Here is a 15,955-nt window from a genome sequence, read left to right as displayed (position 1 = left end):
CAGCCTGGTAAACCGGGGCGGCCTGTCAATCGGGGGGCGCAGGGGCGCCGCTCCCTATCAATGCGTCCGGTCCCCTAATTACATGCAGGACCGCATGGATTCCAATAGGGGATTTATTTTTTTTTTTTTTTTTTGAAGCACGTGATTTGAGCCAGAGGCTCTAATAAGCTTCAAAAAAAAAAGGGTTGGCTCTGGGCGCAGAGCCCACCCAGTTGTGTGACAATAGTGAATGAATATTTGCTATGGTCACACTGACTCTCCTCCCAGCCAATCAGGAAGAGGGTTGTGAGACCCCTTTCCCAATTGGCCAAAAGGAGAAGCGATCTTACTGGGAAGAGGCAGAAGAGACATGGCTGGAGGAGGACAGCGGCTCAGCCATCCAGCACTCCCCGGCTCGGCCAGGAGGAAGTAAGGAGGCAGACCGTTGGGGGGGGGTGTCGTATCGCTTGCCAACTGATCGACCGGAGGGGAAATAGTGCGCATTGGTTTGCCGAACCCCCAACAACCCCCCCTCCCCCACCCCGAATTACCGAGCACCAGCCGCCACTGCAGGTAAACACTTTGAGAAACTGACAGTTACAGCAGCTGGATGGTAAAGTGAGTGCTACCATCGTTTAGGGCTGTGTGTGCCAAGAGACGAATACCTGAAACGCAGACTGCTGGCATTCTGGGCATTCCTCCCTAAACATACTGCTGCCAGAACCCCCTGGAAGAGCGCCGAAAAGGGGGAAGACAGAGATAAAACCCCCCCCCCCCCCCATAAGCCGCCCACAAGACAAAGCATGGTGGCCAAACAGCCTACTGCAAAGGCAGGACATTGCAACTGGGGGTGAGCGTCTCTGCCTAAGCAAATTTCAGAAATTATCTGCATAGGAACTTGAGCTGTATTTGCAAAGAAACTCCAAAGACTTACTTGAAGGGAATACAGGTTTACTGTAAGTGTAAAGGGGTAGAAAACACATAACTTTTCATTACAGCCTTTAATATCTCACCAGTCTCCTTTTGAAAGCTGCAATTTTCTCTAGGCACAACTGTCACTCAGCATCTCAGAACACCATTAAAGTGACATTACATTCTTCCACAGACCTAGCTCTATACAGCTACATAAACACAGGGAAGGGAGTATAAAAACCACACATCCAAAATAAACTAACCCTTTCATATAGGGCAGCGTCCTATCTGAAATCAAATCGTCAGGGGTCAGTGGGAAGAAGGCGATCAGAATGCCTCCTTTACAGAAAATAAAAAAGATCACTGGTGTCATGCCACTGGCTCTGCCAAGTGGGGCTGGACTAAAACTAAAGATGGCACCATCACACGGGACATAAAACCAGCCCCAGCTTAAAATGATATTTAAGGCTTTTTTAACAAATAGGTTATACCTACCTACTCTGTGTAATGGTTTTACACAAAGCAACCCCGATTCTCCTCTTTTCGGGTCCCTCGCTAGTGCTCTTGGCTCCTCCCTACTGCCCCCAGAGCAAGAGGCTTGCAATGGGGGAACCCAAGTAGACTCTTTCCCAAGCCACGACTTTGTGTGTCCAATTCACGCACAGAGCCATGGCTCGGCCCAGCCCCTTCTCTTATTAGGTCACTGGCTGTAATTGACAGCAGCAGGAGTCAATGGCTCCCACTGCTGTCTCAGCTAATTAGAAGGGAGAGTCCCCAGGGAGCTGAGGCTTTTGTGCACATTGCTGGATTAAGATAGGGCTCAAGTAAATATTAGGGGGGGGGCTGCTACCCGCTAAATGTTTTTTTACCTTCAGTGTGTCACTCCTATGCATGCGTGCGGGAACTGCCACTTGCAGCACAGGCTCTGAAGGTCCAGCACGGTAAGCCAGACCTTCAGAGCTCATGCGCAGATGACGTCTTCACTGCGTGAACTCTTAATTTCTCCTAAACTTTCTCCAAGTTTAGGAGATATTCACAGTACCTAGAAGCAAGCCTTATTATAGGCTTACCTGTAGGTACAACTAAAATAGACGATTTAACTTCCTCTTTAAACTGCCCGTTTTTTGTGTAGGGGCCCAGAGAGCTGAGATATACTCCCCTAATCCTCCCATCGCAAGACCGACCCCCTTTGGCTCCTACACCCCCCACAGGTCAGTGGTCTTGTGTAGTGGGCTGTTCCTGATGTCATCACACTCCTAGATTGACTATGGAAACTAAGCCGTCAGGAACAGTTCACCGTGGGGGGAGGTGCGCTTTTTACAGAGAATCTAAGGATTGGGTGACATATGGCACTTTACCACTGCAAGTACTGACTCGGCTCCACTCGGCCCTGCTTGGCTCGGTTTGGTTTTCCACTGCATGGTACCGCATGGTAGGGTGTTGGTACGGTTTGCTTTTCCACTAAAGTAGTAAGTGGGTGGGATAACGATTCTCTGACCAATCAGTGGCTAGTAGTGACAAACAGTCAAGGATGCATGCAAAGGATTGTGGGATACGGTATCGGTACAGCCCTCTTGGAACCACAACCAAGGTGGTACTGTTTAAGCGAGCCGTACCGTTCGGTTCCATGTAGTGGAAAAGTGCCGCCGCACCGTAACGAACCGTTCCAACACCGTACCATGCAATGGAAAAGTGCAAAAGCGAGCCGAACCGTTCAGGTCTATGCAGTGGAAAAGCGCTAAAGGCACTGTGTACAGCCCTACACAAAATGAGCAATTAATCCATGCAGTGTATGCACAGCCCCATTGCATGGGGGGGGGGGGGGGGGGGGGGGAGAAAAATTTGGTGAAAAACAACTTGCATACCACTATGTTTGTGGACTAGTCCCAGGGGAAACCCTACACGGGGGGGGGGATATGTCTGAACTCCACACAGGGGAATGTCTGATAAGAAGAGTACCCAAGGACCTCAGTGTTAACTGCTTAGCCACCATGCTGCCCAGTTCTTTTTATTCCAGTTTAATGTCAAGTGTCAATTTTCTATTATATTCAGGCACAACTGGGTTACACTGGGGTTTCCTATGAAAAGGAGAAAAACCATCTACACACAGCCACAGCACTTTCACTGTACAGGAAAAGTGCAAAGAGTAATGGGTATATAAAAAAAAAAGCAAAACAAAGCAACAACTCTAGCACTTGCTGTGTAATATGCAGTTGCCAATAACACTTATTCCAGATCAGCGGTCACAGCAGCCTGGCACGAATGAGTGGGCTTATGAAACGCCCTGAAAAGTCCCAAGACTTGCTGGGATGCAGCAAAACCAGCTATCTTTTCCAGACGCTGGGGACGTGAAAGATAGCTGTCTAATGCCAGTTCTGAGCTAAGAGCTTGTGATGTGGAGCAGGATTAGGGGGGAGTGGGGGGGGGGGGGGACGTACACAGCATCACCTCTACCTGCTGTGATACTTTAAGGACTTTTGTATTCGCTCACCAAGCGAAAAATGCACTGCAATTGTGGAGCAGACACAGTAGCTTTTGGGGGATGAAAAAAAGGAGAGAAGGACTGCGGGCTGGTGGATAAAGATTGGAGGGAGATTATACTTTGCAACATGGCAATTTGTCTAAAACCTCTACTAAACACAAAAGGAGAGGATTACTCGTAGCAGCTACTAGTGCAGAGGAAGAACCCAGACTCCGTGGAGTAACAGGAGGCACAAAGCACTTACTCTATGCTTTCCGGCGTTCCCGTGAGGACACAGGGCCGTTCTGGCATTCCACCGCTATCTGAAAAACAAATTCAGTGGACAACATTCAATTTACTTCAATCATTTGCCAACGGTCATGGAAATAATAGTTCTCCTATTTCAGTATGAGTCCTAAGAAACCAACAGTTTTATCTGTATAGTCATTAGCACGTTACTTTTTTCTAGCTAACATGGGAACATGATTAACATAAAGTGAGACTCCAGCCAAAAGAATGCCTTACTGCTTTTGTATACAGTGGGTAGGGGTGCACCGATCCGACTTTTTCAGTCCCGATACCTGGGCTTTGTGTTTCTGTCGATACTCGATACCGAACCAGTACTATTGTAGAATAATAAACTGTATACCTTCCACCTTATACCTTCCTTGAAGAGGCTAAGGCCCCGTTCACACTGGGGCGACGCTACTTCCCGGGGCGACCTCACAGGTCGCGGCGCGCTGCTTGCACCGCGACCTCGGAGCGGCCGGCAAGGACTTCATAACATTTAAGTCAATGCAGGTCGCCCCAAAGAAGCTCCGGACCCTTTTTCTAAGTCGGAGCGACTTGTGTCGCTCCTATAAGAACGGGTCCGCAGCTTCTCTATGGAAGGCGACCTGTCAGGCGACCAGGTCGCCTGACAGGTCGCCCCAGTGTGAACGGGGGCGAAAAGGCACCAGACTTTACTAACTAAACATAACTAAGACAAAATACCAGATGCATGCAATGTATTTTATTCTTATTTAAAAAAAACAATTGTGGCATTCAAATCGAAAATAGAATGTAATCAAACTTCTTTTAAGGCTACGTTCACGTTAGCGTAGCGGATCGCGGGCAGAACACCGCGATTCTGCCTGCGATCCGGAAATCATTGCAAATCGCGGGACGCCTGTGTGTTGCCGTTGATTTGCAATGGCACCCCAAACGCTGTGTGCGCTGTTGCCGCAATTTCCGCCTGCCGAATCGCGGTAACATCGCGCAAACAAAATCGCGGGTTGCATGATGCCCAAAAAAAAGGTACAAGAGCTTCTTTGTGGCGTTATTGCGACCCACTTTTTTGTTTGCGCGATGTTCGGCAGGAGGAAATCGCGGCAACATCGCACAGCGTTTGGGGTGCCATTGCAAATCAACGGCAACGCACAGGCGTCCCGCGATTTGCAATGATTTCCTGATCGCGGTGTTCTGCCCGCGATACGCTACGCTTACATGTGAACGCAGCCTAAATAAATGTTAAATAAAGAAATAAAATGTAGCAGCAGAACTCTTTGGCTCGCTCCATGTTGATTCTAGCATTCAACACACAAGTGAAGCTGACGAATGAAATAAGTTCTGCTGCGACAAAGAAAAAAAAAACCTGGATCGGCCCGTGGATCTGTTAATTTTTCCGATCCCAGATCCAACTATTTTGTCAGTATCGAAGCCGATATCTGATCCTAATATCGGATCGGTGCACACCTAACAGTGGGCAAGGGTTACATCCTTTGACAAGTTTTCTCCTCCCTTCCTGACGTATCACAGAGGCAAGAAGTAAAGGAAAGAGAAAGAAAAAAAAAATAAATAAATTAAAAAATAAGGAAAAATGAAGCTATTACCTCACTAATAAAACAAAGGCCATAGGGCAGGGATACCTGTTATATCATTTGCATATCTTTTATGATTTATAATAAAGGTTACGTTTTAGATAAGTGGCCTTTTGGTGCATAGGTAAGCACACCCTCTAGTTTCAGTTTTGCCACAGTTTATCAATATCACAGACGTTTGCATATTTGTAAATTGGAGCTTTACTTGCTAGACTCTTGGCAGTACAGATGACCCATCTAAAAGCTATAGCGGATAAGTGGTGGTCATAAGCAACACTTCAAATATAACAAACCGTGGAGCAAAAGTATCTGCTCCTACTAGGCGTGCCTTCAAAAACCATCAACTTTGTACAGATTAAAATATGCAGTAATGTCCTTACAGGGATTCTCTCTGTTGGTCCTCGGGTAAGCAAGGGTACTGGATAAGAGAGCTGGCTCTGCTGCTGACTTTACTATCTGCTCAGTAAACCCCCCCCCCCCCCAATCCCCTAACCACTCACCCGACTTCTCTTACCAATCCAATGCTGTCCAGGCTGCAGCACCGGTCTCCTCTCTTCCTGGTCCACAGGATACACTAATGGCACTTTTCCACTGCAAGTACCGGCTCGGCTCTACTCGGCCCGGTTTGCTTTTCCACTGCTGGTACCGCATGGTATGGTGTTGGAACGGTTCGGTACGGTACGGTATGGTTTGCTTTTCCACTAAAGTAGTACTAAAGTTAAGTGGGTGAAATAACAACGGGGTGGGTGGGATTCTCTGACCAATCAGTGGCTAGTAGTGACTGCATGCAAAGGATTGTGGGATATGGTACCTCTTGGAACTACAATCGAGGTGGTACTGTTTTTGAGAGCCGTACCGTTCGTTTCCATGCAGTGGAAAAGCGCCACCGTACCGAACCGAACCGTTCCTACACCGTACCATGCGGTACCAGCAGTGGAAAAGCACAAAAGCGAGCCGAACCGTTCGGTTCCATGCAGTGGAAAAGCGTCGCCGTACCGTACCGAACCGTTCCTACACCGTACCATGCGGTACCAGCAGTGGAAAAGCACAAAAGCGAGCCGAACCGTTCGGTTCCATGCAGTGGAAAAGCGTCGCCGTACCGTACCGAACCGTTCCTACACCGTACCATGCGGTACCAGCAGTGGAAAAGCACAAAAGCGAGCCGAACCGTTCGGTTCCATGCAGTGGAAAAGCGCCTTAAAAGGGAGCAGGAGCCATAAGCTTTTAGTGCTGTCAAACTCCTTTGAGGATGGAGCAAGGGTGTGACTTACTGGTGCTGTGTGTGTTTATGGATGCACACAACCCAGATCGGGAGCAAACCATTGCACAAGGCTTGCTAAGTGGGCAGTCTAAAGAAAGTGGGGCACCAAGGAGGTGGTAAGGGACTGCTCTCTGCAATATCCTTGCACAGAGAAAGTATAACTTTTTTTTTTTTTGCCCCCAAAAATTACATTTAGTATTACTATAAGGGCCCATTTAGGCTCTGCCATTGCATTAACCCGCACATTGATGCGATGCAGTGCTATTCATTCTGAATGGAACCCCAAAGCTGACGGAGGTGCATTGCAATTCCCTGTCAAAAAAGCAACATGCACCTTTTTGGTGTGTTAGGCAGCCTATTGAAATGATTCGCCTTCTACAATATACATTAAATGCCCATGCGCCAGTGCAAGACAATAGTGTAAATGAGTCATTCGTTTTGCAGTGCTTCAAAATAACAAAAAATAAAAAACAGTCTGTACAGCATCAATCAGTAAAATATATAAATGCTGAACCAGTGACAGGAAGAAAGGCACAAAAAAAATAATAGGGATTTACCTGGCGCGATCTGAATTTTACAGCCGGACTCCGTTTGGATTCGTGAAATTTGTTCCCCACCCCGTCCAATTACTGGAGAAAAATTGCTAAAGTTAATTGCAACACAAAAACAAAGAGAAAAGGAAAAAAAAAAAAAAAAAAAAAGAAGACAACAATCTGTAGGATTATGCGTTTATATTCTGTCAACACAGACATCACAGCTTTGTAAAGGCTTTATTCTCCACCAAAGAACAGCATTTCAAACATGGTCATGTACGTTTTATTTTTTTCAACGCGCTTTATAAAACTATCTTGGAACAGACAGGCAAGCATCACCTGCAGGGATATGTTAAAATACAATTACTATTGGAAGCTTAGAACACCAAATATTTACTTACTGAATCCCACCATTTTATCAGGCACTTTAAATTCTTCTGTCATCACAGTCCTGGAAGACATAAAAACAAATTAATTCATAGGGGGATTACTAAGAACACTGGCATGGTGCATTCTTCCTCCCACAGACACCAATGATGGGGCACTATTCCTCCCACTGACACCAATGATGGGGCACTATTCCTCCCACTGACACCAATAATGGGGCACTATTCCTCCCACTGACACCAATGATGGGGCACTATTCCTCCCACTGACACCAATGATGGGGCACTATTCCTCCCACTGACACCAATGATGGGGCACTATTCCTCCCACCGACACCAATGATGGGGCACTATTCCTCCCACCGACACCAATGATGGGGCACTATTCCTCCCACCGACACCAATGATGGGGCACTATTCCTCCCACCGACACCAATGATGGGGCACTATTCCTCCCACTGACACCAATGATGGGGCACTATTCCTCCCACTGACACCAATGATGGGGCACTATTCCTCCCACTGACACCAATGATGGGGCACTATTCCTCCCACTGACACCAATGATGGGGCACTATTCCTCCCACTGACACCAATGATGGGGCACTATTCCTCCCACTGACACCAATGATGGGGCACTATTCCTCCCACTGACACCAATGATGGGGCACTATTCCTCCCACTGACACCAATGATGGGGCACTATTCCTCCCACTGATAATGGGGCACTATATCTCCCACTGACACCAATGATGGGACACTATTCCTCCCACTGACACCAATGATGGGGCACTATTCCTCCCACTGACACAAATGATGGGGCACTATTCCTCCCACTGACACCAATAATGGGGCACTATTCCTCCCACTGACACCAATGATGGGGCACTATTCCTCCCACTGACACCAATGATGGGGCACTATTCCTCCCACTGACACCAATGATGGGGCACTATTCCTCCCACTGACACCAATGATGGGGCACTATTCCTCCCACTGACACCAATGATGGGGCACTATTCCTCCCACTGACAAGAATGATGGGGCACTATTCCTCCCACTGACAAGAATGATGGGGCACTATTCCTCCCACTGACAAGAATGATGGGGCACTATTCCTCCCACCGACACCAATGATGGGGCACTATTCCTCCCACCGACACCAATGATGGGGCACTATTCCTCCCACCGACACCAATGATGGGGCACTATTCCTCCCACCGACACCAATGATGGGGCACTATTCCTCCCAATGACGGGATGCTATTCTCACCGATACCAATGATGGCACACTATTCCTCCCACTGATAACAATGGGGTACTATATCTCCCACTGACACCAATGATGGGACACTATTCCTTCCACTGATAATAATGGGACACTATTCCTCCCAATGACACCAATGATGGGGCACTATTCCTCCCACTGACACCAATGATGGGGCACTATTCCTCCCACTGACAAGAATGATGGGGCACTATTCCTCCCACTGACAAGAATGATGGGGCACTATTCCTCCCACTGACAAGAATGATGGGGCACTATTCCTCCCACCGACACCAATGATGGGGCACTATTCCTCCCACCGACACCAATGATGGGGCACTATTCCTCCCACCGACACCAATGATGGGGCACTATTCCTCCCAATGACGGGATGCTATTCTCACCGATACCAATGATGGCACACTATTCCTCCCACTGATAACAATGGGGTACTATATCTCCCACTGACACCAATGATGGGACACTATTCCTTCCACTGATAATAATGGGACACTATTCCTCCCAATGACACCAATGATGGGGGACTATTCCTTTCACTGATAATAATGGGGCACTACTTCTCCCATGGATACCAATGTTGCGGCATTATTTCTCCCACTGATACCCACAGTGGTGAACTATTCCTGCCATTAAAACCAATGATGGCACATGCTTCACTCCCACTGACCACTGACCACAGTCTGGCCCTTTGCTTAGAAAGTTTGGAGACTTCTGGACTAGATCAGGTGAAGCCCATAAACAGGACAATTTTAATAAAAACGTGTTGGTAGATATGAAATGCTGCCTGACCAGGGCATCTGTAGTTGGATCCACAAAAAATCATACATCTAACAAGTGGAGAAATACGAATGTGTTCAAAGTATTTTCTTGGCCTATCACTGCTGTTTACCCTCAAGGGTGGTCAGAACTCGAGGGAACCGCTAAATGAAAAAAAAAATGGATACTTGCTAAAATGTTGGCTATGCATGTCATATTCTGATAGTACAATCTCTTACAGATGAAGAGCAAGAGTCTACCTGACTGAATGTGAACATTGTGGGTAGTTTAAAAAGATCCTTGCATTATATAGTTGATAGGATATCAGTAGGAGACTCTTAAAAATTTGCATGGCTGTTATGTTGACCCATTGGATCATGTACAGCAGTGGTCCTCAACTCCGGTCCTCGGGGCCCACTAACAGGCCAGATTTAAAGTATTACCTTGAGGAGATGCAGACTAGAATACTTCATTTACTGAGCAGCAAATGAGATCACCTGTGATGTAATGTAGTTATCTTGCAAACCTTGCCTCTTAGTGGGCCCCGAGGACCGGAGTTGAGGACCAATGATGTACAGGATCACTGACCTGCAACAAGGTGAAATTGGAAGTTCTGAGGGCACCAACTTTCTAACCTGCATGCTTGTTCCAGGTCAGGGTCTCAAAAATACTGAAGCAAGAGACAGCCAGGCAACTAGCATTTAAAAAAAGATAAGCCACAAAAGCAGCCCTGGTCTTTCCCTTTCTTCGGTACGTTTTTCCCTTCTTCGGTACGTTCTTCCCTTCTTCGGTACGTTCTTCCCTTCTTCGGTACGTTCTTCCCTTCTTCGGTACGTTCTTCCCTTCTTCGGTACGTTCTTCCTTTCTTCGGTACGTTCTTCCTTTCTTCGGTACGTGCTTCCTTTCTTCAGTACGTGCTTCCTTTCTTCAGTACGTGCTTCCTTTCTTCAGTACGTGCTTCCTTTCTTCAGTACGTTCTTCCTTTCATAGCTATAGAAGGTCCAGGAACAGAACTCCGGTGCAGAGATCTTGCAGCCAGAGCTCCAGAATATAAAAGAAAATGTAAACCAGTTCTGGCCAAACCGTTAACATTTTCTGAACAAAGGCCAACATTTAAACATTTATCGAGTCTTGCCTTTTACAACAGTTTGCGGCAAAAGTCCATTACATCACCACGTATGGAACCCTTGCCCTCCTTGGTCTGTGTCGCCGAGCTAAAACATTGTCTCCTATAAATCATGGTATTATTGACTGCTCCCCATTTCAGCGAGTGCTGGAGTGTATGAAATCTGTCTATTTCCCCTCCTGTGTTACAATCTCATGCTAGAGTACAGATGGTGGATCAATAAACAATTAGATAGAGATCAATAAGTAATAAAATAGAGTCCGGTGCTTACCTTTGATGTACTAGAGCCCCTAGCTGGTTGCCAACTGTGGGAGAGAAGAGGGGGAAAAGAAGAAAAATATTAAAAAAAGTGTTATTTAAAAATGAGCTAACTTCATCTCGCTATAAAATAATACACAGACTGCCGGGAGGGTGAGGGCGGCTGGCGCAGACATTTAGGCCTGATATGGATGCATTATGGATTATGTCACTGGAATAAACATTCTATAAATTGCACAGACCAGCTGGGCAGTCGCTGTGACATTGATCGCTTGCTCTCATGCGGGGGGGGGGGGGGGGGGCAAGAAAACCTACTGTCAGCCCCCCCTCCTCCTCATGTCCCTCACTACATGGGAACATAAAAAAGACACACATTTTAGAAAAAAAATCTTTAAATCCTCCCCACTGGCCAGCAAATTAAAGATGATGTAAAGATTAGGCAGATTGGCGTACACATTAATACAGGCCAACAGAGGATCTCAAAGACATATGTCTGTTCTCATAAATGCCGATCAATAGCCCAAATAACAGGCAGGGATTTTGCTCTCTATACATAAATGTGTCCGCAGGGAATTTGTTTGGTTAGAGAATTCCTTCTTGTGTGGGAGCCCTATTTATAGTGTGGAAGAGTTACAAGGTAATTTACAGTCTAAATGCAGGAGGCACCACTAGAAAAAGCCAACAGGTGTGCCTGGTAGAATCAAGTTAAAGTACACATGGGTGATTCTCCTATATGCATCCTATATCCCTTTGTTGCTCCTGGAATGATAATTGAATCAAACACCATCAGGGATCCTTATGGATGATAAAAAACGGACTGGTTTAGTTTCAAGGTAAACTGGACCCTGCCCCTTCTGAGCTTTCCCATTGCACTTTCCAAGATCGGAGGACGTCATAGGTTGATGACGAAACGCGTCATTTTGGAACGCACGTAGGACACGTGACCGATGGTTGGAAGGACTGTTTTGGAACGCCGGCGTTTCCTAGCCTCCTCTACCTGAGTGCATACCTTTCAGGGTGCACCACTTGTGTCCCTTATTGTTTTTTATTATTTGGTCTGTCTCTTATGGCATGCAACATGTTTTATGACTGACCCCTATATTTTAAATAAATATTTTTTTAATGGACTTTACTATGAGGCTTGCTTATATTTTCTGACATCCGATACCATACGGAGTCCATATAAAGGGATACACAGGAGGACCTTTAACCAGGAACTGCGGGAGGACCGAGAGTATCGCAGACCCCATTGGGAGGAGGAAAAGCTTCCCTTGAGCCTGAATGATCCCCCTGCCGTAGGGCAGGAGGGGATCCATCACCTCTGGTGAGTTTTCCTGACACACATCCCCTGAGCACAAGTGTGGCCCCCCGATCTCCACTTCAAGCACTACTCTTTTGGGACTTGTCCCTGGGTTTCTTTTGGATCTACATCCCTGCATGGCGTATATTTATACTCAGCACAAGCGCACATAGGACTGACTTCTGTGGACATTTAATAACTTGCTGCTTTTAATAAGGACACTATTTTTATTTTTGTGTTTTTTGTTTTCACTTAGAGCGGCTTGTTTTATCACCTATTGGATTCGTTCCCAATGTGTGTGTGGGTCCTCATTATTGCATATATACGGTACATATATATTGGTTCACATCTTATTGTATAATTCTAGTATTTTTGAGGTATAATTCACAAATTTACACATATTTGCACATTTTGCAAGCGCAAAACCGTGGGGTGTATCACCCCTCTTCTTTTTAAATTATCGCACCTTTAATGTGATGAATGGCCAGATTGACCAACACAGCTCTGGAGGCCGAGCAAAACCAACCAACACAGCTCTGGAGGCCAAGCAAACCAACCAACACAGCTCTGGAGGCCAAGCAAACCAACCAACACAGCTCTGGAGGCCAAGCAAACCAACCCACACAGCTCTGGAGGCCAAGCAAACCAACCCACACAGCTCTGGAGGCCAAGCAAACCAACCCACACAGCTCTGGAGGCCAAGCAAACCAACACAGCTCTGGAGGCCAAGCAAACCAACACAGCTCTGGAGGCCAAGCAAACCAACACAGCTCTGGAGGCCAAGCAAACCAACACAGCTCTGGAGGCTAGGGATGCACCGAAATGAAATTCTTGGCCGAAGCCGAATAATAATGAAATGTTTGGCCGAAGGCCGAATACCGAACGCGGTGTTTCGCATTTTTTTCCATTTATTTTGCCAATTTTTTGTCCTCTCATGTCTCTCTCTCTCTCTCTCTTGTCCTCTCATGTCTCTCTCTCTCTCTCTTGTCCTCTCATGTCTCTCCCCTTAAATGTTACTGTAGGGAATGGGATTCAGTGCACATTGCAGCCTTGTACCATAGGGTTAATGTTAGTGACACTGAAGGGATTGGGAAGGATGCTGGGAATGGAAATCCGGAAGCATGCAGGCAGCCTTGTAAAATTTAATTGCAGATACAGGGCACTGGGCAGGTCAGGGTTAATGTGGTAACATCAATTACTCAGTGACAGTCAGTCAGTGTCAGTGTGGACTCGATCAGATTATACAGTGACAGTCTCTCATAGTGGTGGTAGTAGGAGGCTGGAGGTGGACTAGTAGGAGCCTGGAAAGGAGCACAGCCGCATACATACATTACTCACTCGTGCACTGCAGCCCGCCCCACACATTCAGTGAGTCTTACTCTCCTCCCTAGTTTTTTCAATGGCACATTCAGGAAGCCAATCACGCCGTGAGTAGCGGCACAGCGGAACCAATCAGGTGTGCAGGCACGCGTGATTGGTTCGCTGTGCAGCTAATCACGGCGTGATTGGCTTCCTGAATGTGCCATTGAAAAAACTAGGGAGGAGAGTAAGACTCACTGAATGTGTGGGGCGGGCTGCAGTGCACGAGTGAGTAATGTATGTATGCTCACCGCTGAAGTGTCCCGGCTTCCCCTGCCTAACACGGAAGTCTGTGAGTCCTCCTGTCCTCCTCCGAGTCCCTTCCCCCTGTAAATATCGTGACCTCGGCGATATGAATATCGCCTACGGCCACAGAACGATAGTCGATATCATATCGACTATCGTTCAGCCCTATTGTTCGGCACAAAATTATTGGGCCTTTTGACTTAAGTGCTATTTTTTCTATTTTCGGCCGAATAATGTTCGGCCGCCGAATATTCGGTGCATCCCTACTGGAGGCCAAGCAAACCAACACAGCTCTGGAGGCCAAGCAAACCAACGCAGCTCTGGAGGCCGAGCAAACCAACGCAGCTCTGGAGGCCGAGCAAACCCACGCAGCTCTGGAGGCCGAGCAAACCCACGCAGCTCTGGAGGCAGAGCAAACCCACGCAGCTCTGGAGGCAGAGCAAACCCACGCAGCTCTGGAGGCAGAGCAAACCCACGCAGCTCTGGAGGCAGAGCAAACCCACGCAGCTCTGGAGGCAGAGCAAACCCACGCAGCTCTGGAGGCAGAGCAAACCAACATTTTAAAGAAGTGTTAAAAGCCAAAATCAAGTGCTGGAAATATATTCAGGGAGCACAAAATTATTATAGGAGAACGTAGGGAGGAAATTCTGTGTGGACAAAACAAATATCCAATTCAATCCACAGCACTATCCCCAAATTAAACTCAAGGAGAGGAACCCCTGCCTTTTCTCCACTTGGAGAACAAGGCAGGAGAGAAAGAGGGGGATTTTATGGTGCCTTACATTAATAATAATTCTATAATCCAAAAACTTAAAAGCAAGAATAATTTATTGGTGCATCAAAAATGAAAACCAAGAAAGATAGCAAATAACACAATATACATATAATGTGTATCCGACTCAGCGGGATTAAACAGATACAATATGGGTAATTCAGGATCAACGCATTTCCCCTATTCAAGGGCTTCTTCAGGATCCAAATATGAAGAATTACCAACACTTATAAAAGGCACAAGAAAAATACTAGTAGGTCAGAAAGATGAAGACATAGTCCTCACCTGTGACCATGCTTAATGTCAGATCCATCAAAGTTATTAAAAATTAAAAAAAGGGAATAAAATGGAGATTGTTGCAATATTTTTTATCACTGCATTTGCGCAGCGGTCTTACAAACGCAATTTTTTTGGAAAAATTCACTTGAATTAATAAAATAAGAAAATAGTAAAGTTAGCCCAATTTTATGCAGAGTAAATAGATACCCAACATGTTAAAAAAAAGGTTTTGATCATTTTTTTTATTTCTATTACAAGAAATGTAAACATCCCTTGTAATAGAAATAAGCATGACGGGTCCTCTTTAATGTGAGATATGGGAGTCAAAAAGAGCTCACATCTCCACTTAAAGAAAAAAAAAAGTATTTTTTTTTTCATGATGGAAAAAAATGGGCTCTTTAAATCCGTTGCTATGGAGCGACGTATGATGTCACTCCGGTCCGCCAAGGCCATAGAGTCGAGTGGGGCCATCTTGCCCTCACTCGACATCCTGCCTGAGAGGAGAGCCGGCCGGCCGGTCCGGTAAGCGGGGAAAACAAATGGGGGGGGGGGGGCGCGCCTCTCCCGTCGCCCATAAGGGTGATCCCACTGCAGATCAGGCCCGGTATTTAACGTCAAAGTACCGCCGTAAATACACGGTGGGCAGTCCGTAAGTGGTTAAGGCTGGGTTCACACTAGTGCGTTTCGGATGCGGGTTTCCCCGCATCCAATTCACATGACAGTTGAGTGTCATGCCGGTTCACACATCTCCATGGTGGCTGCAGAGCAGATTGCACAGGGGTCTGGTGCATCTTTGGCTCCGTGTCCGATTCGAAATCAGGCAAAAAATCGGGCCTGATTTGTCCCTGAAACAGAGGACAGAGACTCATCCGACCCCTGCTGTGAGCTGCATCTGATGCAAGTGTGAACCCAGCCTGTTCCAGCTAGTAATCTACAGATAAAAGCTGCTGCAATTTGTGTGAGAGAGCAGTGGTTTCTCTGCAGAAATCCAACATACCCGCACTCTCATGCTTCAAGCTGATGCATATCTTTAGGATTGACTCAGCAGGGTATGAAGCAGGTGGGCATGGCAGACCGCTGCAGAGAAACTGCATCTGCAGGCTATTGGGACGTCCCCTCCAGCTCCTTGTAATGACAGCCGAGCGGCTTCTCGGCCGCAATAGTTGCCCTTACAAGACAG

General features: G+C 46.7%; 1 protein-coding gene across 1 annotated transcript in view; it reads right to left on the bottom strand.

The window, feature by feature from the left end:
• Positions 1-15,955, bottom strand: part of FUBP3 (far upstream element binding protein 3) — a 145,272-nt gene that overhangs the window by 78,874 nt on the left and 50,443 nt on the right. Inside the window, exons 3-6 of the mRNA XM_082263076.1 lie at positions 10,833-10,866; positions 7,407-7,456; positions 7,030-7,101; positions 3,618-3,675 (exon numbers count right to left, since the gene is read on the bottom strand). Coding sequence (XP_082119202.1) covers positions 3,618-3,675; positions 7,030-7,101; positions 7,407-7,456; positions 10,833-10,866 — 214 coding nt within the window. The remainder of the gene's footprint in view (positions 1-3,617; positions 3,676-7,029; positions 7,102-7,406; positions 7,457-10,832; positions 10,867-15,955) is intronic.

This window comes from Pelophylax lessonae, assembly GCF_965119305.1.
Source record: "Pelophylax lessonae genome assembly, chromosome: 7".
Taxonomy (NCBI): domain Eukaryota; kingdom Metazoa; phylum Chordata; class Amphibia; order Anura; family Ranidae; genus Pelophylax; species Pelophylax lessonae.
This window is presented reverse-complemented; position numbering and strand designations above follow the sequence as displayed.